The sequence below is a fragment of the Protomyctophum bolini genome, assembly GCF_963924005.1.
Source record: "Protomyctophum bolini genome assembly, chromosome: 1".
In the NCBI taxonomy this organism is placed as follows: domain Eukaryota; kingdom Metazoa; phylum Chordata; class Actinopteri; order Myctophiformes; family Myctophidae; genus Protomyctophum; species Protomyctophum bolini.
Window position 1 is genome coordinate 12,047,875 of NC_137862.1, and position 22,316 is coordinate 12,070,190.

Here is a 22,316-nt window from a genome sequence, read left to right on the forward strand (position 1 = left end):
CCACAAGGAACGTGTATATTTTGTGTTGCTGGCATACTCCTTGCCACATTTCCATAGGCTACAACAAACATACCACACTAGCAAATACCTTGGCTTCAAAACACTAAAGTGTATTGCCAAAGCAAGTTTATTCGGCAATTCAAATGACTTTACACAAAACATTAAGAGACGTTAACATGCATGTCAGGATGCCTTTTTGACAAATCCAGCAAGTGTAATAGGGCTTTCTATTCTACAATACAGTACCAATATACAGAAGTGGTGCCATTTTACGAGCATTAGTGGACCAATTAGGCTACCATAATGAAGATCAGTTGAAAATGGTGACATGGTCCTTTTTATTGTCAAAACATGTTTTGTTAAATGTTTTGCAGTTTTGTTTTGTTGCCAGTTCCCCCCTCCTCTCAAATTAAACAAATTCCATGATTTCCCCACACAGTCACTGCTGACCCCTATTGGCTGGGAATGGGAATGTATCAAATCGTTGAAACACATGGAATCGCCTGCTGTTTCTTTTCACCTGCCACTGAGGAGCTTCACCATATACACAGGTACAAGCTCAGACTCTATTTTTGAAAACTCCTAAAGGACCACTTCACCACTTTTCAACCTATCTTCATATAATAGGTCCTCACTAATAAATAACATGGCACAACTTTTTTCTACTCAGTCTGTGTCTCATAGGAGGGCTGTGGGCAGTTCAGAAACCAGTTTACAAAAAATGTTTGATTTTTATTATCGTGAGAACGATGGCTTCCATTTTCAAATTCCCCAGGCTTTTAAACAATGCTCTGTCTTGTCATAAATTAACAAAAGACTCTGTGACAGTGTTGACTGCTACTCCTCAGATTTAATTTAATTGTGTTATGAATTACAAAAGTAAGGGTCCATTTTGCTACATTTGTACATGTTACTCTATGAAGACCACCATCAAACATTGTGTATTGCATGTGCAGAATCAACATAATACGATAATGTAACATGACTGCATATTAACATGATTATTTTCTATTGCTAAAAAATGCACGTCAGGATTACCATGAAAAATAAATTCAATCCCTGAGTTGGATGTCCTACATGTATCTGTACACTATTTGACGAGTGTCAAGCATTCGTCTTGTTAGTTTATTCATAATTTCATGCCACCTGATATGATGGAACTGTAGACCTGGTCTGTCATTGGCACATATCTCTTCTCCAGATAATCAAGAATGTACAGACGGTCTTGAATGCAGTCCGGGTTAAACCCCTCCTCCACTAACTTGACTTTCAATTGTTTGAATGTCCCAGTCACTTCCACTGCATTCTAAGAGGGAAGGAAGGAAAACAGTCGGGTAAAGTCTCTAATGGTTATGCACAGAAAACCTGCAGAGGAAGGTATGTTATTATTTTTTTTAAATATATATATATATATATATATATATACCTTGAGTGCCCTGAAAAGCGCCTTATAAATAAAATGTATTATTATTATTATATCTTTTTTTTTTATGTTAATATTATTACCTGTATTCTTATGAAACGAGGCTGGGCATATGAAGGTAGGTAGTTGGCCACATGGCTGTATACTTTGACTCCGTCAAACTGGACATCTTCTTTCATCATGACAGCAGCCATTCCTATCCTTCCTTCATGGCCTGGACAGATAAAGACATGATAAAAAGGCAAAGTCAATCTAGACATAATTCATAATTAAATCAAAAGTACCTCTATATACAAACATAGTCTATTACCTGGTACTTGTACACCATAGACATTGGCCTCTTTGACACCATCAGCAATGGTAAGAATGTCAGCCACTTCAGTCGTGGCAACATTCTCACCTTTCCACCTATGGCATTAAAATATTGACTAACTCAAGGTATTATTCAACAAATATTCATTCATTCAATCACATGCACGTTACTCATTAATTAGCTCACTCACCCACCAAGTCAAAGGTCAGAATCAAGGCTGTTAGCCAAATTACTTGAGAATAAATTGGCAGGGAATGATCGAGCGAATGGCCAGTATAGGCTACCCAAAAGAGGTTTTGGTTTGAAAATGCCTTAGGGGTTATGTAATTCACAATTAAACGACATAATCTGTGGTGGGAATGGCATATCTTGACAATTGCATAGTGATGGTTGTGGGTTATGCACTCAACTAAGTGCAATATTTCTAGTTCTAGAACTGCATGCAGCTAAGTAAGTATAGTATAGACATATACCATATTTTATGACCGTATAGCTATAGCACAATGGGATTTAGCTACAAACAAGGGTTATGTTATGTACCTAAATGTGTCCCCTACACGGTCCTGGAAGTAAATAAAGCCGTCTTTGTCAATCTTCAGCAAGTCTCCACTGTTGAAGTACACATCTCCTTTCTTGAGTACATTTCGCAGTCTTTTCTTCTCCGTTTGCTTTTCGTTGTTAGCATAGCCAACAAAAGGAGCGATGTGTGTGATCTTCACCACAAACAGGCCTGTCTCACCTTCAGGAAAAAGCCCAATAGAGATGTTTTATAAATTCACTTATTTCTATACATATTCGAGAGGATTATGAGAAGATCACAGAAGAGTTTCTCTCACCTTTTGGTGACTCTATACAAAGACCATTTGCGTCTCTAATCGGTTCATCGCTGTCGGTGTCATATTTAATCAGTGTGTAGGGAAACAGCCTCTATGTAAGATAAAATAGGATATCATCAATACATCTTCATGTATTCAATACCACTTTACCTGAACAAGAAGAATGTTTTTCAATTTTTGTTCTACAGTTCAATTTGTATGATTTATACAAAATTGTCCAGTTAAATAAACGAAATATCTGTCAATGCTGCAAATAGGTATTTCTATTAAATGGTCATGTTTGGTTTGAATTAACGCATCCTGAAAGAAAAAAGTAGTAACTACTATTATAGCAAATCACGTTTCAACTTTTTAAAGTGATTACCTTCATAATAAACGCATAAACTTTGGCAAGATTAATCTTCGTCTTACCTTGAATATAAAGTTGTCACGTCCAATAGCTCCAATTTTCCCTGTGTAATTGACAAATCCCATGTTTCCCTCGGTGGACCCATAAAACTCTCGGATCTCAATTTTTCCGAATCGTCTGAGAAACTCTCTCCATATCTCTGCTCTCACACCATTGCCAACAGCAAGTCTCACTTTATGGTCCTTGTCATTTTCTCTCTGTATTGACATTAAAAAAAAAGGAAAAAAGGAAATTATTCAGTTAAAAAAATATTAAGTAAATTATTATTATCATTGCATTTCTGAGCAATTTAAATATAATGTTAACACATTACATTAACTGTATTACATCAAAGAAATGGAAAATTTAAATATAGAATGTTAAAAGCAAGGACATGGTAACCCTAACCCTTTTATTGTCATGGGGCTAAAAGAACATCTGTAATAGCTTTCAAGTGGCTGGCTGGAAAGTGTGATGACAAGAGTGCAGTAGTAGTACTTTGAACACACACGGTTCTGTACAAAATGATTGGCATCACTGTACTGTATATAAAACATAAGATTGCAGGAGTTACCTGTAAATAATCACACAGGTGACTATCCAGTGGTACTACTAGTACATGCACTTCACAAGTCACAAGTCTTATGGTATGTCAGATGCCATGTAAAGGCCAGAATCTATTCCTAGGGAGAAGACCAGACACAAACTGCCTCCGACTGGTAAGAGTCACTCGGTGTGCCAAGAGGTAACTCCTCCTGATGAGATAGTGTTTCAATGGCCATAGACGGAATATTTACACTACTGTTAACCTTGCCTTGGGGCAGCGGTGGCCGACCGGTTTGCAGAGCGGTCTTGATATCGGAAGGTCGCTAGTTCGTATCCCCGGACCTGCACGTTAAAATTACCACCGCTGAAGTGCCCTTGGACAAGGCATTGAACCCCTACCATGAAATGTTCTATGAGCAGGGCCTGGCTGTAAACAAGTTATTGAGCTTAGTCCAGTTACCCTGGGTAAACATAGTACCTTTCCTTTCCTTTTTGCCTTGGCTGTCAGTCATCATGATGCAAAAGTCATTTTTTTAAAAATGTCTATTTCTGTCACACAACTACGATATGCTGAGGAGATGTACACAGTAATATCTGTGCCAACTCAGATAGCGTACAAATGGACCCCCTCTGGTCCATTTCCTTACACTCTCATGGAGTTATGTAATTAGCACTGAGGTTTGTGCAGTGTACAGATCTGGAATGTGGCTGTAGTTAGATCCGTGACTACTATATGAAGGTCTAAAAGCTGCTCACTACATGATGTACTGTACTTGCTTCAGTAAGATGACACTGTCTTTGGTAAGAGTGCAGTGGCCATGTTTCTGTGCAGTGAATGACCTGGTGACATATGTTGACCGTCCATGTGGTTGGTCATTTACAAGTCAGAGGTTAGAATCTCAAGAGGGGGAAAGTGCACCAGATTGTCTGGTTGAGTCATTATTATTTGGACATTATTAATAATAGTCATATATGGACCATTTGCTGAGAAACAGTGTGATGCATACACATGGGATGCATAACAAGTGTTACAAAAGCACTAATCTTAGCCCATATCCCCACCCCACCCATATCCCCACGTTGATTCTAAGTCAGGGTGGTGGTCCCTCGTTCACAATCCGTTAAACCCCTGCTTTAAGGACTGTGGCTGTTTCTTTCTTTAGAGTAAGTGGATAACTGCACACTGAAACTTCAACAGGAAAAAGTCTTTGCCAGAGTTTTGCAAAGTATATAATATAGTTCGATTAGTTTTTAACTAGAGTTGTTCCGACACTGGTATCGGTTACTCGGGCCGATACCACCCTCAAGTACTCGTACTCGGAACCAGCCCCGATACTTTGACCCGAGTACCAAAACATCCAATTGACACTAGGCTGAACTAATGCAACGGGAGCAAGTCTGACCCATCACTGCAGCAAATCGCTAAAAATAGTGTAGATCGGAGATCCATCTGCATCTATGAGAAAAAAGGCTGAGTCAATTTAGAATGAAATATCCCTTAACCCCCAAAGAATTGATACAAAAGGTTTTTCTGGTAGTATCGGGCATGCTAAATAACATACTAAAACTACCAGAATTAAGTGAAAAATTGTATTGATTGTTTCTATTGGGATATACAGTATAGCGGTGCCGGCTTCCATTTTGAACGCCATCTTGAAAATGAAGCCTTTCCGGAAGGTGTATTTTCCTAAATCCTTTGTATGTTCATAAGCATGTCTACAGGTACAGGAATCAAGTGAAAAATCTTTTGTATAATTTCTTTTCAATTGAGATATACAGTATAGCCGTTTATAAGCTTTATAAGCCTGCCATTTTTAACGCCAACTTGGAAATGACACCTTTCCCGAAGGTATATTTTCCTAAATTTGTAGTATGTCCAACTAGAATAAGTTGAAAAGTACTTCGCAAATGTTTTCCCATTTGAGATATGGCCACTTGAAAATGACGGCTTTCTGGGGAGTAGATTTTGGTAGACTTTTAGTATGTTATTTAGCATGCCCAATACTACCAGAATACATTGAAAAGCCTTTTGTATAAATGTTTTGGGGGTTAAACCTTATATTGATTCACCTAGGGGTAAAATAAGTGGTTATAACAAAAATAAAGTACTCATATGTACTTGGTATTGGCAAGTACTAAATATTAAGTACTAAAAAGTGCAATAGAGTGCACATTGCTATTACAAATGGCCAGATGCTTCAATCATTAGATCATCTTTAGTGTCACTGAAGACACTGACACAATACAGTTTTGCAAAACATCTGGCAGTGTTTGTTCTAAAAATACTGTACTAAAAATGTTCAATAGAGTGCACATTGCTATTAAAAATGGCCAGATGCTTCAATCATTAGATCATCTTTAGTGTCACTGAAGACACTGACACAATACAGTTTTGCAAAACAAAGTGTTTCTGTTGAAGTTGCAACAGGAAAAACTTAACTTTGATCTTGATAGTTGCTATGCACCTGGCGCTGTAAGGCACAACAGCTGTCTGAATTGTATTGTAGGTAATTAACGTGACAAATATACACAATCCAGCCAGTTTGCTACATGGTGGTTTTCCTGGCTTACTAAAAAAAAACTGTCGTTTACCTTAGTTGTATTGCACAAGTAACGAAGCACCTCTCCAATATATTGAATAACAGTCACATTGTGTTTCCTGCAGTCATCCCAAAATTGTGAGGAAGAGAACTTCCTCTTCAGAAGGATAGTTGAGCCTTTATTGTTGGAGAGAAACAAATGAAGAAATGTGGCTGTATTATTGTACCAATATACATTATGTAATTTATTTCTCTTTCATAAATTATTAATGCAAAGCTATTTAGAAAAGATTGTAGCTAAAAGGAAGATAAGCCTATTTACATGGTTTTCTTTTGTTAAAAGTGTTAAACAGCTCTTTTTTCTGATAGCAATCAATGCTATAGTGTTTGTTCAATAACAGGGGTCTCCCTGTCTCTCTAGCTCTTCAGTAAACAGATTTTTAGGTCATTCACTTCTAGTCATTTTTACCAGTTGACTAGTTTACTAGTCGACTAGTTGTTTAACTACCTATTATGTAAAAAAATATACATGGAGATCTCTTACATCATTAGTATATATTAGAGACCAGCGGGTGCGGATTTAGCCGCGGGTAACCGCAGTTTAGAGTGGATATGGGTCATTAAAATATATTATAAATTAATATTGGATAAATGCTGGAAATAAATTAATGGTATCCATCTATAAGCTTATTATAGCTTTTAAAACGGAAATAAATGAATAGCATCTGTCTATAGGCTTATAGTTTTTAAAACACAAAATCTCAGCGTGCGTGCGTTAGTAGTATTTGAATATTTTCCATCAGGCACAAATTAGACACCTATATTGACTAAGGAAGGACCACAACAACAGAGCTTAGAGTATATATAGAGATGGCACCCGAGTTCTCCTCCCATCCACTTGCATTAAGTTGCTCTAAAGCGCATGAGGCGATTTCACTCCTCTTTCCGGGTAGGAACAAAGTGCATTCTGGGATGGATTTGCCCCAAACACATGAACGTGCTGCCGTCGTGAACGTGCACAATGATAGTCAACGGACCAGCGCGTTCATGTGTTTGGGCCCACGCTGCAATACCAAATTCAGCCACTATGTCCATTTCGCCTCCGGGTTTTCTCTGGGTGCCGTCTCTATTCATATACTGTATACTCTAAGCAACAGAGTGGTCTGCTAGTTGCTAGCCTAACAGGCAGCTGAGAGTATGAAAGAAACTTAAAACTAACTAAACAGTCGGGACTTGATCACCCCGGCTGGGTCACCCGAGTGAGGGGTATGATGTTCGCAAGACCCGAAACCCTGATGACCTTGGGATACATGCGATGTATTTTCGTTCTGAAGGGAGGAATACAAGTTTGGCGTGGGAGTATATATATATTTTAAGTTATCACTTCACTAGAAGTCACTTCTTTTATTTACTCTCGTACAAAAACAATCAAAATATAGGGTTAGTGATCCTGCCGTATGTAATCCTTACTAGCAAATAACCATACCAGCCATATCAAACTTGTGATTCTGAAGTGATCAAAATTATGAGCCTGCTCCAAAGATTACTTGGAAAAGGCGAGCAAGGCTGTTATAGAATAAAGCAGTGGTTCACAAATTTCCCTGGGACCCAAATGGCCAAACGTATGAATTCACTGAAGCGCCATTTAATAGTGAAATTAGCAGTTGACAAGTTCACAATGAGTCGCATCGTGATTTTCTCTTGTGGGATTAATAAGGGTCTGTCTGTAGAATGCTTTGATTTACCAGTTATACAATTGAGTATTCAACAAATCTGTATATTAATCAATAAGTAAGAAGAGAGCTTGCCTATGCAACACAGCCACAGACTCAAGTGGTGTGAACTTTAGCCCACTTACGTCAGACTTTGTAAAGTAGTGTTGTTTGGTCTTGGTAGCCTGGCTCTGCTCAGATTACTGGTCAAAAGTGACAAAGGGTTCTTTCATTTGGCTTTCCATGGGAACATGGAGGGCATCACTTTTGTGTGATGTACGTACACACAAATGGGTTCAAGTCTGTTTATAAGTTTGCACCAAGCCCCTCCTCACGGAGAGAGTAGTGTGGGAGAACAAGGTTATAAACCTGTAACATTCTTAACATATGGCTTTGTGTGTCTATGCCCCGATCTCCCATGACGTCATGTGGGTCAATACATCATCATCATGATAAAAGGCAAGGCACCACTCAAATTTAAATTAATTTGAGATGGGATTTTTTATAAATCTAGACATTCCACAACAAAGTCTGTGATGCATTAACCTGACAACTCATCCCTAACTAGAAAAGCAATTCCTGCAGAAACTGCGTGGGCTCACTAAAAACCCACAATGATGAAGGGGGTATGCGCATACTAATGACATAAGGGATCTCCATATATGGGCATAAAAGGGTCACAGACAGGTATTTAGGACATATTGGTCGGATAGGTGGAGCAAGGTTTGAAAAATACAAGCATAAGTAAAGCTGAACATGTAGGAACATGAAGGAAATTCTATTTAAGCATTTCAAATTCATTCTTTCGTGCCTCTATGTATATAATTTGTAAGTTGATTAGCGGTATACTGTGGTTACTTTGCGTATGCCCGTTTGATGCGTATGTATCGTAGGAGCATATGACGTCAGGGTATAACTGGTATAACTAGCTCTCAATGATGACGTAATAAAGATGTGGATTAAAGTACCCAATATCAAGCACAAGTAGTCATTACGTCATATGCTGGCACGGCGCATACGCATCAAACATCGCCCTGGACGAAAACTAATACTTGCGCGCTCTGCTTGCGCAAGTAATAAAGAAATAAAAAATAAAAAGTGAGGGGCGGTAATATATTAAAGTCTAACTGATGTTGCTAATGGAATTTAATGTTTGTGTTAGGGACAAGATGACGTAAAGTTTCCCTTCATTGTCAATGACGTTTTTAAAACAATCATTGAACTAAAAACAAACATTAAACCTGTATATAGGAGCACCCCTCAATAAACTGTAGAGAACTAGTGTGTGCTCACTGGAGCGAGTCCACAATTAATCTGACAATTTATCCCTTTTGTTCCAGACACTATTTTGCTGTAACTACCTCAACTATAGTTTTCTTGGGTTATATTACCTGTCTCAATGGAGCCAACAAAGCCTACGAAGAACCCAGCTGTGTGGTAGAGAGGCAGGTTGAGGTAGATGACATCATCACGGGTGACACCAGTAGAAGACAGGACAACCAGAGCTGTGGTTATACGGCCCTGGTTGACTACAGCGGCCTTAGGAAGACCTGTAGGACAGTGAGAACACAAACACTTGAAATGAGAAGGCATGGGCCTATATTCCTTTAAGAAAGCCACACTAAAAGCTGGTGGTTATTAAACCTCTTCACTTTCAGTGTATCTCCTTCTGTAATTTCATAATCATAACCCCATACTCTTGCTGTATTAATAGGATCCGCTTAACCAATGGGGCTATCTTGTGCCCTCATCTTAGCTTCATCTGTGCTAGCTCCGATCGGAACCTTTCCCTCCACTATCAACTCGGAGCTATCGTGGAGGACGGGGCTACATCTGTGAATAAAAGGTAAATGGGCAGGAATGCAGTTCAGCCTACGTAAAGGTATAATTCCAGTGCAATGTCACAAGAATGTAGAATTTCACAAGAATAAATGTCTAAAAAAAGCTTTAAAAAAGGGGGGGGGGGGGGGTCAGAGTTTCAACCTTTAAGGGCAATATTTCTAAGGATTGACCACATTTAGCCATATTAAAAGAGGCCTACCTGTAGTTCCAGAGGTGTAAATGTAGGCAGCAGGGCTTTTAGGTGTGATATGGGACAAGAGAGCTCTTGAGGGTTGGGAATCTGAGGCCTGTTCAACTTGGTCACAGAGGCTCTCCATACCAGGTGTGTTGCAGTTCTTATCCATCAAAAAGATGTGCACACCCTGCTCTCTCAAGGATGGAAGCACATCTTCCACAGCTTCCTTGAGCTCTGCAAACACACAGACAGTGGTAGTCAACAGAGACAATAGGTAAGTGAACTGGTGCACCCGGTAAACTAACAGCCATAAATAGGCCTACAAACATGATACATCTAAATAAATATCACAATTTCACCAGCCTCATGAGCGTCATTGTTAAAAGTAGAACAGAACATTATGTCAAAACAAAAGAAACAAAAGGAGGAGCCTCCTGCATTTAAACATTCAATGGCTCAATGAAATGACAAGTCTAGTACACTTCACCTTGAGAGATTACTTCTTAAAAAACAAAGAGACAATTTGATGAGGTTTGGCTTGTCTATTACTTGAGTAAAAGCACCTATAATGGACAGGATACCACTGATGTGGTTGAGTGTCTATCATCATTTCAAGTGTTTTTGAGGGGTTTAATGTTTGTTTTTAGTTCAATGTTTGTTTTAAAATCGCCATTGACACTGAAGGGATTTTTATTTTACTTCATCTTGTCTCCAACACAAACATTCAAATAATGCCATTAACAATAAAGATTATTTAATGTTTGTGTTGGCACCGTTTGTTTGACACTTTTATCACCTAATCAACAACATGAGTTATATGTGCGCCCCTCACTTCACACGGGTGTGATTTTTATTTCTATGGACGTGGGAGGGATTTAGTTTTTTCCCTTTTTGTTTTTCATTACAGAAAAAAAGATATACTGACATATACTGTACCAATTGTAGGCATATAAAAAAGTATTTGACAAAAAGAAAAAGGGGGGAAAAAATAGAGAAAGAAATGATATATCCCCACCTTGAGCTGCAATCAACACTTTGGCGTTAGAGCAGTTGATGCAGTGCAGGAGTGATTTTGATCGGATGTTATAGTTGAGAAGTGCGACGGGGGATCCTAACTTTGCCAAGGCCAGCCAGGTAAACAAAAACGCGGGTTCGTTCCCCATAAAAAGTGCAACTGTATCCCCTGCTTTAAACAGCGGATGAGACTCTAAAGCATTGGCTATTTTATTGCTCCTTCTGTCGGTGTCCCGGTAGGAAAAGAGTTCATTTTCAAAAACAATGAAAGTCCTATCTGGTTGTGCAGCTGTCTGTTCCAAGAAACGATCCAGAACCAAAAATGTACGTTTCCCCCGAGACCGAACTGCAACTGGCCCAAAATATCTTAATAGGGTTACTATATAGAGTATATCCGGCCAAAAATAAGGGAAACATGTTTTAAGCACACATAGCGCGACGACCAAACTTGCCAAAAAGACAGAGATGATGTACATATTTTATCTCACTCTACTCGTCTTGCTCATGCAGAAGAGGAAATGCTTAAATCGATCAAAACAAAAGCCTTATTCCTTAGCTACTCCCGAGGACCGCCGAACAGGGACATGTCATGAAGGCAAAGACTCATTGCTTCTTAAAAATGGGGGGAAAAAGGGGGGAAGGGGGTGGGCGTGGGGGATTGATTGAGGTCTGCCCTCATCCCAAAAGCCTGCCCGCTGACACTGCATCAGAGTAGCCTAGAAATGTTGCTGGTGGCAACTTAAAGGCCTAAATTAAAATGTTCTTAAATTGGTCTGATCAGGAATTTAGCCCAAACAAATCCTGGCTTTAGTGGCTTAGTTTAGGCTACATGGCTTAAAAGAAGCTATTTACCAGTTTTTTTTTTTCTTCTTAAAAGGAATAGGCCTACTTCTAGTTTCAACCTTGTAGGCTATAGCCTAATGACTAATTCCAAGAGGGAAAGTAGCCTACGCCCTACAGCCTTTCTCTTCCTGGAAAGTTACAAAACAACACAAAATTGCAACTTTAGTTGGTATATGGTACCACGTACCATAATATCCTATAGGCCTAGCATTATGAGGATGAACTCATATGGAGATGATGTTGAAAAACAGTGACATTTTCTAAGGCCAAACACTAAAGTTGTTACATTTTCATTTATTAATTAATGTATTCTTTTTTTAAGGGCCTAACCACCTGCCAGTTACCGGTTTACTGCTGTGGATGTCCTGTGGTCAATGCGGGGCAGTCTGTATAAGTCCTTGTCCATTACAGCATTCAGCTCCCGTTACTCAAATCAGATGTTGTTTTTCTTTTGGACAAGGGATGATGGAGGATTTGATGTTGCCCGCTTGTAGTTGTACAGTACCATCCTGCACCTTCTGCTCTGTTGCTGATCTTTTGACTAGGGGCAGTTGATGGACTGAGACTCCCTGATGAGATGAGATGAGATGAGATGAGATGAGATGAGATATACTTTATTGTCCCACGAGGGGAAATTTGTCTTGGGCAAAAGTGCATGAGTACATCAAGAGAAGAAGGAGAAAGTGCAAGCGTTGTGCCTATTTGTCACACAGATAGTCCACATGGACATTCCATTTGAGCTGGTTGTCCATTTGGATCCCCATGTACTTGTATGATACGACCTGCTCAATTTGCGTCTGATGTTAATGTCATGCTGGAGAAGGGTAGTTTAGGTGCAGTCCTCATCACCTGCTGCATTGACATCAGCTGTTTGATCCCACTGTGTTAACTGCCGTCACACTCTGGATAGCAGGCTATATGTAACAGTGTCTTGCTGACCCTGAGATGGAATTCTATAGCTCCTTTGCTCTGGCCATGATGGGGAGCTAATAGCTATTGTCTCTACTATAGAGACAAGCGATAAGCCCACCATGGCTCCCCATTTTTCTAGTAGATCTACTCCGATAATGCACTAGTCCTGGATGTTTGGCCGGAGACACCCTCTCTCCTCTCGTCTCTTCTTCACTTATGTCATCCACCACCACTCTGCTTGTTTAGGTGGGCTGCAGTAGATGAAGCTCAGTTTGAAGCCTGTGGTTTTATGTCTTGCAGTGCATCATGGAATGATGTGACACTTTGCACACACACTCCCATTAGCCATTAGGCCAAGGAAGAACCACCACTCAAAATTCTTCAAATCGGCCTCATGGTGGCACTATAACAGTACAATAGTACATTATTACCCTGATTCTTTGGACCATGACACAACTAGTATAGGTTCCACCCATTTACATCTGACATTTCTTCAAAATAATAATTGCTACTATTTGCTATAGGCTATTTGTCCAAAACTCACACAAATCTGTACACATTATGTCGGTAGTCATGTGATCAAGATCAAAGATGTATCAGTTAGACTTTTCAGATTTCATACCTTTTTGTTTTTGATTCTTTGTTTTATTGTGCTCCCCGGCCCTGCCGACCCCCTCAGCTCTCTCTCTCTTATCATTGTCTTTCTGGAAACAACAAAAGACGATGGAACTTGCACAAAAAATAATTTCAACCACTATTTTATACCTGTAAACCTGTGATGTGACAAAAAAGATGATTATGATCATCCTTCTCAGCAGGTGATATCAAGTGACTGCCTCTGACCAAAAAGAATCACTCTTGAGACAAACAACATGGGAAAAGGATAAAAGCGAGCAATCAATACAAAACAAAGTGCGCAGCCTGGACGTGACCCGGTAACAGCTCTGGGTTCGTTAGTGCCACTATGATACTGTGTTACTAGACACCTCCAGGCGTTGCATAAAGTTGTCTTAACAAAGCATCACATGTGGGCACACCAACAAAGGTAAACAACTGACTGGCACTGTACCACCTAGGAACACGGAGAAGTAACCTCATGGCATCGTTATATGACACTCTGAGCCGCTGCGTGCTTTTTACTCTGTATACTGTACATGGGTGGCATAAGATCCGGACAGTGCACATTTTACATCTACTGAGCACATAGAACATTTTCTTAAAAGCATATTGGCCTGAGCATATATTTTGCGACACTGTCACTGGATGTCACTGTCACAGACATCAAGCTTGAGACAGACTTTGTGACCCACTTCTTTCCTATGGTCAATATTTACAAAACAACTGGCAACATACCAGTGCCACATATCAGTGTCATGAGAGCAACATGTCTTGTAGTATGCCACAAATTCCATGTATGGTGATTCTGTGCAGTCTGTCTCTGTCCTGAGCATACATGTAGATTTGTGAAACAGTAGGCCATCCGTCACACAGCCAGAAGCCACCTAGAGTACTGCCACTATATTGCCACATTATTGATATGGATACAGGATGGCGTGCAGAATGATCAAACAAACATGTCACAGAGTTGAGATTGATTGCTGTACTTCCTCTTCCCTGTTTTACACGGAAGCAGTGTTGCTAGGAAATGTTAATGTTATACTTTAGTAGCTTACCTAACTAAACGAGTAAAATTGTAGAGTAACTGATGTAGTAGTCGACCGGGCCTGTTCACCTCAAGGGTGACCAGTTCATACTGCCTGGCAACACACTTGTTTACTGCAAAAAGGACATACTCTGCATATAGCAGAACACATGCCCTAAAGAGGAGCATGGACCTTGAAATAATCTTGCAAGAGACTGGGAAAGTGCTTATCCGACAAACCAGTTGATGGATGGACCGTCGGGCTCCTTTTTGTCTCCGGACCCTACATTCTTTTAAGCCTTGAGGGGCAGTAGGGGAAAGGGGGAGTCCAGTTGTCAAGGACAGTTGACCGATAACGTAGCAGGTGTTTCATGTTACCAAAGAGAACTATGTGTTTGAAATAATACTTTGTTTTCATAATAAACTGTCGTAACTTTTCATTTGTTTAAAATGCATATAACTGTTTTTATAACAGATCAGAGCCGTTTGTGATGGAAACTATTTCTTCCTCTTTTTCTCTTTTTTCTTTCTATCTCTTTCTCACCCAACCGTGTTAATAACTGAGACTCTGCCAAGGCGTAACCTGACTCCCATATGCAAATGAGATGGCAGTGTGAGCATATACCAAACCACTACATGTTTTCAAAGTTAGTTGAAGTTTGAGTCCCGACCAAGCTAGTCTTGAGGCGTGTTAATTGTTACATGTATGTGTGAGTGTGTAACTTCGCTAAAGTTTGATAGCGAGACGTACAGAGATATATAGATCTGTACGTTTGGAACTTGCAGTGTTGTGATATTTAAACCATTGGAACCAAAAGGATATTGTTAAATAGAGTGGTGTGGGCAAAGCTGACGAGAAGACCCTACGCTAATTCTTAACAATATATTCAAAGAAATCATAGCTGCGTAACGAGTGACCAGCAGAGCTGACAACCACACTGGTCAACTCCATCAAAGGACATCTAAAAGAAGACAAAGGACCGCACGACAACCAGAGCGGTTAAGGTATTTCTAAGCCTTGAATCAAAACCACAAGAAAAGTGACATTTTTGCCTTGTCCGGTGAAGATCGATCTACCACGTCATTAGCCTTGTCCGGCGAAGAAAACACCGTCATTTGTCAAAGCCTGTCCAAGGAACGGAAAAGATATCAGAGGAACTTTTATTCAACTTTGTCACCACGAAGCGACGTCACCTATCGCTTCCCAGGTCTGTCACTTTGTATCACTCATGGCATTGAGACCACGTATATAGTGATAGCATAGCAATCGATGTTGATATAATTGCTCTCTCTCTCTCTCTCTCTCTCCTTCTTTTCATAACAAGGCTCGTTTTTATTTTCATACCGATTCATTTATCCGATTGTCTTTCTCTATAAGAACAGTTAATAAACCTCTTTGATTGGAAACAAATTCTCTTGAGTTTATATTGTCAACTGTACCCTATCTGAATCATATATATACGACCCTGCAGGTCAGAAAAGAACTCATATGATTTGTGAATCATAGAGTATATTGCTGAATGTATATGAGGAATGGATATTAATTATTAATTGATATGCATTCAATCATGTCATAAGGAATATATGTATATGGTGGACCAAATATCATTACATAGTGGAGGCACTGCTTTCGACTAACTGCAATCGTGATATGAATTCAAACAGTGGCAATATAACCTTGTTTTGATGGTAATGTATATCGCTGTGCTCACTGTAAATATCAAACGATTTTTGTTTTAAAATATATTTGGATCCATAACCGCTTAGGAAAGCTTCCTTAGTGGTTCATAAAGCATATGTTTGAATATAGACTGTCAGACATGATCGATGCTTTCCGATCTAATTAACGTCCAAATTTAATAGCGCTCCGTATCAAAAGTACGTGACTGGTTAGCCTATTAAATAAATGCAAGGTATTGGCATTGTGTTGTCCCTATCTTTAATTGGGACTGTGGAACGTTAGTTGGAAAGGTAAAAATAGTCAAGTTAACGTTAACGTGTTTGTATCGCAAGATACATTAAGTAGCGACACTTTTGCCAGAACAATTATCACGTGAAAATTGTCGGGTAAAAATACTATCTCCGCGTGGTAAAAGGTTGTGTCACTGAAATAGCGGCCGCAATTTCAGTGTATTTATTGCAGCGCAAACAAAAACGCTGTCATAGAGCATCGCGTCAACAACGTGGTGCTCTATAATATTATCACAACAAAAACCAGGCAGAGATATTTTGGATAAGCGTCAGTCCCGTGTACCAGTCGCTAATTTTAAAGTACACTGTGGGATTTGTAGTTTATCCAAAGGAGGAAGCGTAGTGGTTTGATCCGGAAGTTGTAGTTCCCCAGAAGGTGGTCAAGAACCACAAAGCACCCCGCAGCTCCCCATCTGGGCAAAAAGCAGTACAGCCATTTCTAAATACTGAAATAGGAGCCACACTGACTTCAGATCAGTTTTTAACAACTGGTGGGGAACAGGGTGAAAGCTTGGTGCAGAAGTGCCACCTCTTGGTCATACAGGAACATCACAGTGAATTCTACCAGAAAGCCATACCAGGACTGCCTTGTCCTTTGGCGCCCTCTCTGGTCTTTCTTGAGACATCACTCCAAGTCTTGGAGTTTGGAATCCTAGAAGGAGGTTTCTTGTACTTTGCTGCCCTCCTCTGGCTGGGTAGAAACATTGCTTGAAAATAATCAACTCTACATTTGAAATACGACTAAAGTATGCTGTGTGACTGCATTTGAGATACAATTAACAACTTTTTGAAGAAAGTGTGATTAATAGTACATCTTTGCATTGCAAGGAATCAGGTACAGATTAACAACGTTGTGTAACTTACCCATTTTTAACCAACAAAAGTATAATTCAGCGTTAAGTGATAATTATGCTGAAATATACAGCCTATTAATAAGTAATACGTCCCCAAATAAGGAACAACAAGCTGGATTAAAATAACTAAGTTTAATTTACCGCTTGAATTACTTTTCATAATTTATTTGGATTTGATCAAACAATTTTTTTTTTTTAATTAAAATTTTATTTTTTAAATTGAAAAAATATTTTGAATTTTTTTTTTTCGATATCAAAAATTTTTTTTTTTTTAATCAATTTTTTTTTTGGATTAATTTTTTTTTAATCAAAATTTTGTTTTTCTTTTATAAAAAGAAATTTTCTACAAATAAATTAGAAAACCAAACAGAACAGGCTACCATTTGTTGAAATACGGGCAAGTCTATTCCCATGCTGGTCTACAATCAGCAATAGTAGAGTGGATTTTGGAAACTTGAATTACAGGTTTAAATCAAAATAATTCAACCCATACTTTCCTATTTTCAAGTATCACCATGTCTGAATCGGATAAAAGTGCAGTGGATAAACCAGATGCTTTCGACCAATTACAGACGGTGATGGGTCTGCTTACTCCAGACTTCGATAGAGCAAAGCTGGAAGAAATTCATAATGCCACAGCGGAAGACATTTCGGTAGAAATGGCAAGCTTGGCCAAACAACTGTCTTCTGGAAAAAAGATAGACGCTAAGGTCATGCAACATCTTCTGCTAGCAATGCATCGTTTCTGTAAAATTCAAGATGGTGAGGTTTCCATCGCGCGTAATGACCTCGACGCTGCGAACTATCAGAGAAACCTAATGGAAGGGCGATTGACTTTCCTTGAGAATAAAAACAGAGAATTAGAGGAGTCGTGCGAGGCCCACCTGGTCAGTGCAGCCGCAGAGTCACGTCGTGCTGATCTACGCGAAAGTGAAAATAAGCAGTTGAAGATTCAACACGATGACCTCGATGTTAGGTGCATCGAACTGAAAGAGTCTATCAACGGCATACAACACACCGTTCAAGTTAACGATCTCGCCCTCATAAACACTCGGGCTGACCTTGACGCTTCACGGAAACGTGAGGACAAGGCAGCAAAGTTAATGGAAAAGGCGGAGACCAAATTGAACGCTCAAACTGAAAAGATCTTTCAGCTGAAATTGATGCTTTTCGGGGAAGGGCAGTTGAGAGACGACGCCTCACCCCCCCCTCCACCTCAGCGAACAGGGAGGGGACCACCCTCACCGGAAAGGGAGACAAGGCCTCACCCGGTCTCCACGCAAGAGGCAACTCATCGCGAAAGACCCTCTGGAGATGCTTCCGTATCAGGGACTATCCAGAGAGGTCCTGGGTTGGCTTCGCAAACCAAGCCCGATACAGGCGAACCCTGGTCACGAAAAAGAAATGTGTCACTTCCTGTGGAGGGTCACTATCCCCCTGACCCAGGAGTGAATCCGTACCAAGGAAGGATGTCTACGTCATACCTCGGTGCTGGTTATTCTGGACCTACAAGGGGGGGACAAACTACGCCATATCAATCTTTCCAATTCCCACAACAGGTGCAGACGGGACAGACAGGTAACGCGGGTCAATACCCAGGTGGGAATTATGCCCCACCAGGGTCGCAGACCATGGGACTAGGCCCACCTGGTTTCCCAGGTGTTACGGATCCCTACTCGTCCTATGGAGGATCTGGTGCGTCTCAACCACCATTCCTCCAGCATGGGGGTTATCAGCAGATGCAGTACCCCTATCAACATCCCGTTCCGCCACTGACGAACCTCACGTTGGATAAGATTGCCAAGACAGTAGACAAGTTCGACCCTCCCGAGAGCGGTTCAAGATATACCCAGCTCTATTTACACGATCTAGACAGCCGTTTGTCCGACTATCCTTACGCAACCATAGCTCAGCGGTTGTACCTGATAAATGCCACAGCCAGCCCAATGGTAAGACAGTTCTTGCTGAAACAGTCACCTGCTGTACTTACGGACTACGCGGCCATAAAACAGGCAATCTTTGTAGAATTTACGCCCCCGAACTACTTCGGAAGTATAGCAGGGGCTATGGCATGCAAACAGAAAACCAGCGAAGCAATTAATCTTTATTATAACCGTCTACGGAGGGCTTACTTCGGACAGAGGCTGGACGCAGGAATGGAAAACGACAGAGCGTTCAGGGAGATGTTCATTACGAACATGCTCTCCTCCGTGCGTAACCCCCTACGGAATCGCGTAACTCCGGACACTACCACGGATCAGATCAAAGAGATTGCAAATACGGTACAAATGGAGAACCAAACCGACAATCCAAAGTCTTCAACTCCAAATAGGGAGGTTTTGGCGGTGCAGGAACTGGAAGGGGCGTATGATACAAGTTCACGTAGTGAGTCACGCCCCGTCTCCAGGTCACCCAATAGGGATCGGAACACGCCGCCACCCCCCTACCGTACAATCCGCTTCGAGGATGACGACGGCAGATCTTCGCGCCCGTATGGGGGCAGGTCTCCCTCACCTCGTTCCTTTTCTAGGGATAAGCCGGAACGCAGCAGTGCCGTAGAAAAACCTGCGCCCCTCTCAGAACGCGTGGTGGTGGATTTAATTGGGGAAATGGCTACGCTCGCCAATACCATACGACAGGCAGCGGAGGCCGCCAAGACCGCACCACCACCGCCAAAGGGCACTCCGCGTAAAGCTTGGAAACAGAAGAAGGGTAAGTCAGTCACGCCCCCTCGCAACCGGTCGCCCCCAAGTCCAAATGAAAAGGATAAAGACCAGAAGGCAGTTTTGTTCATACAGCCTATACTATCAGTCGCACATCCCACCCACGGTGGTGCCCTTGAAGGACCAGCTCCCAAAACGGTCTGTGTCGGTTCAAAGGACTTGGTCTCCTCTGAGACCCCTTTCCCTCTTTCCACGGGTAACAACTGTGCCGTACTGACCATAGAAATGAACAATGACCTACCGTCTACTTCTTTGGGGCCGGGCGTCGCCCCTCCGTTCGTTCAGTTGCTCTCCAACTTAACAGCCCGGGGCGTGGCAAGAAAGCTCTATCTTGAAATAACGCTTGAAGACACCCTCGTCCATGAAGGCCTGGTGGATACAGCAGCGGATGTTAGCCTGATGTCCATGGATTTGTTCAACGTCCTCCAAGACCGTTTGAGACAGGCCGATTGTGAACTCAAGTTGTGTTCAAAGCCCATTAAGCTTCAAGCTTACGCCACCTCGATAACGAGGGTCGAGAAATTCGCCATCTGTCACCTGAAAATAGGGAATGAGGAGGTTTATCATCCATTCTATATTAGTCAGATAAATGAAGTCCCTTTGCTACTAGGAATAGACCTTTTGAACCGCTTCGGGCCACTGATTGATGTACCAGGTTTGAAACTATATATGACAGTGCGAACACCAAGACCATTGGAAATTGATCTAGACACGACATCGGATTGTCTGCTGGTGAAACACCAGACGTCCCACGTTTCAGATCCTTTGGGCCCTGTCGTCTGCGTCGGTGCCACCAAGGCGCCGGCCTTTGCTGACACTTTAAGTAATTCCAGATCATTCTTATGCAAATTGGGCCCCACCACTTGTCCGGAAACGTATAAGCCAACAATTTTGGGCGGGGTCAGAGTCAACCAGGTTCAGGTGACTAACGCAGTTCTGGCACTCTGGTCGGAAAAATCGGCAATAAGTTTGAAACTCTTTGAACAATTGAGAAGCCTTAATTGGGGCCTCGAAATGGTCCCTAAATCCTTTCGTTTCCAGTTGGGTACGTATAAGCCAACCACGGCTATCGCACAAGGAATAAGCGCTCTTAATCTACATTGGGGAACAAGGAACTGCCTACATGCCTTCCTCGTTGTCGCCGATTTGCCATGGGACTTGTATATAGGAGCTGACCTGGCCATAAGACTGGCGGTTGTGCTGGACACGCTAAATGGGATGCTGTGGTCAAGAAACAAGGGTCAAACTGCCCCGTGTCGTTACTCCATTGCTCAGTTGACTTCGGGACAAACTATTCCTGAAGTTTGCATAACCAGGAACGTCAAGGAAGTGACCATCCCGGCCAGGACAACTGAGGTCTCCATACAGCTGTCTCTCTTACCGGGGCAATGCTTGGTGCAACCGACCGTGGCTTTTCAGCCTTCTAACGTGCTGTTGGGTTTGGGACTGTCCTTAGTGGACATTCCCATAATGGAGGTAGTGGGTAGGACTTTCTACTTATTGGTGGATAACTATTCCCAGGATGACATCGTCATACCACCTACTACTCCGTTGGGATCCCTGATTAGCACTGGCCTTTGTGACCTGGGTTTAACGATTCCTGTTATAGGTGAACTGCCGGAAAATCTACAACCATATCGGGCGGCTGCTGACGCCGCGTATACCATGCCCACTGGGCTGATAACTATTACGTCTTTGTTCCTGATCGATCCGGAATCGGTTGGTAGAATAGGAATGGACGATAAAGACCACATGGTGATTTACAGCATAGGCGTGTCTGACTTTTCGGTGGAACCAGTTTCTCCGGCCGAACCACCTCCGGGCAAAGATGAACCATACCCGGGGTTTGAATCACAGGTGCAGGACGTCCTTTCCTTGACCGAAGGTACGGAAGGGGACGATATCAAGAGCCGTTTCCATCAATTGCTATATAAGCATGGCAAGATTTTTGCTCGAGACTCTTTAGATTGTGGGAAAACGGATATCCATACAGTCCGTATCCCCACAAATCCAGACGCTCCCCCTACCTTTGTTCGGCAATACAAGATCCCGCTCGCCTCTCAGGAACCAGTGCGGAAGATTATTGAGGAACTATTGGAAAGGGGTATAATTCGCCCGTGTCAGTCCACTTTCAACTCGCCTATATGGCCGGTGAAGAAGCCACCGTCAGACGCAAGCTCTCCTACGCGCTGGCGTTTGACCGTGGATTATCGTGCATTGAACCGTCAGGTACCGTTATCAAGATGGCCTTCCAGCCGTCTGGACCAGGAGCTTCCTAAAATGACGGACGCCAAATTCTTCACGGCATTGGACATTAGTCAAGGTTTCTGGACGATCTGTGTCGAAAAGAGTTCTCAATATCGTCTGGCTTTCACCTTTGGTAACAGACAGTTCACCTGGAATAGACTTCCTTTTGGATTCTGTAATAGTCCACAGGAATTCAATATCTTCTTGACAAAGGCTTGTCCCGACGCTTCTACGCGCGGGACGGTGATCTTTGTGGACGACATTTTGGTCCGTACTAGGACCGCGGAAGACCATTTAATCGAATTAGACTATGTTTTGACACAGCTTTCTACAGC

At 41.6% G+C, this 22,316-nt stretch overlaps 1 protein-coding gene across 1 annotated transcript; it reads right to left on the reverse strand.

Moving 5' to 3' along the window:
• Positions 1-114: 114 nt before the first annotated feature.
• On the reverse strand, positions 115-11,373 carry LOC308318286 (long-chain fatty acid transport protein 2-like). Its single transcript, XM_080767785.1, has 10 exons — positions 10,791-11,373; positions 9,800-10,009; positions 9,150-9,308; positions 6,099-6,223; positions 2,984-3,178; positions 2,573-2,663; positions 2,277-2,475; positions 1,734-1,831; positions 1,507-1,637; positions 115-1,306 (listed from the first exon to the last, which is right to left on the reverse strand). The coding sequence occupies exons 1-10, from the start codon at positions 11,263-11,265 to the stop codon at positions 1,130-1,132; spliced, it is 1,860 nt and encodes a 619-aa protein (XP_080623911.1). The 5' UTR covers positions 11,266-11,373; the 3' UTR covers positions 115-1,129.
• Positions 11,374-22,316: the final 10,943 nt, after the last annotated feature.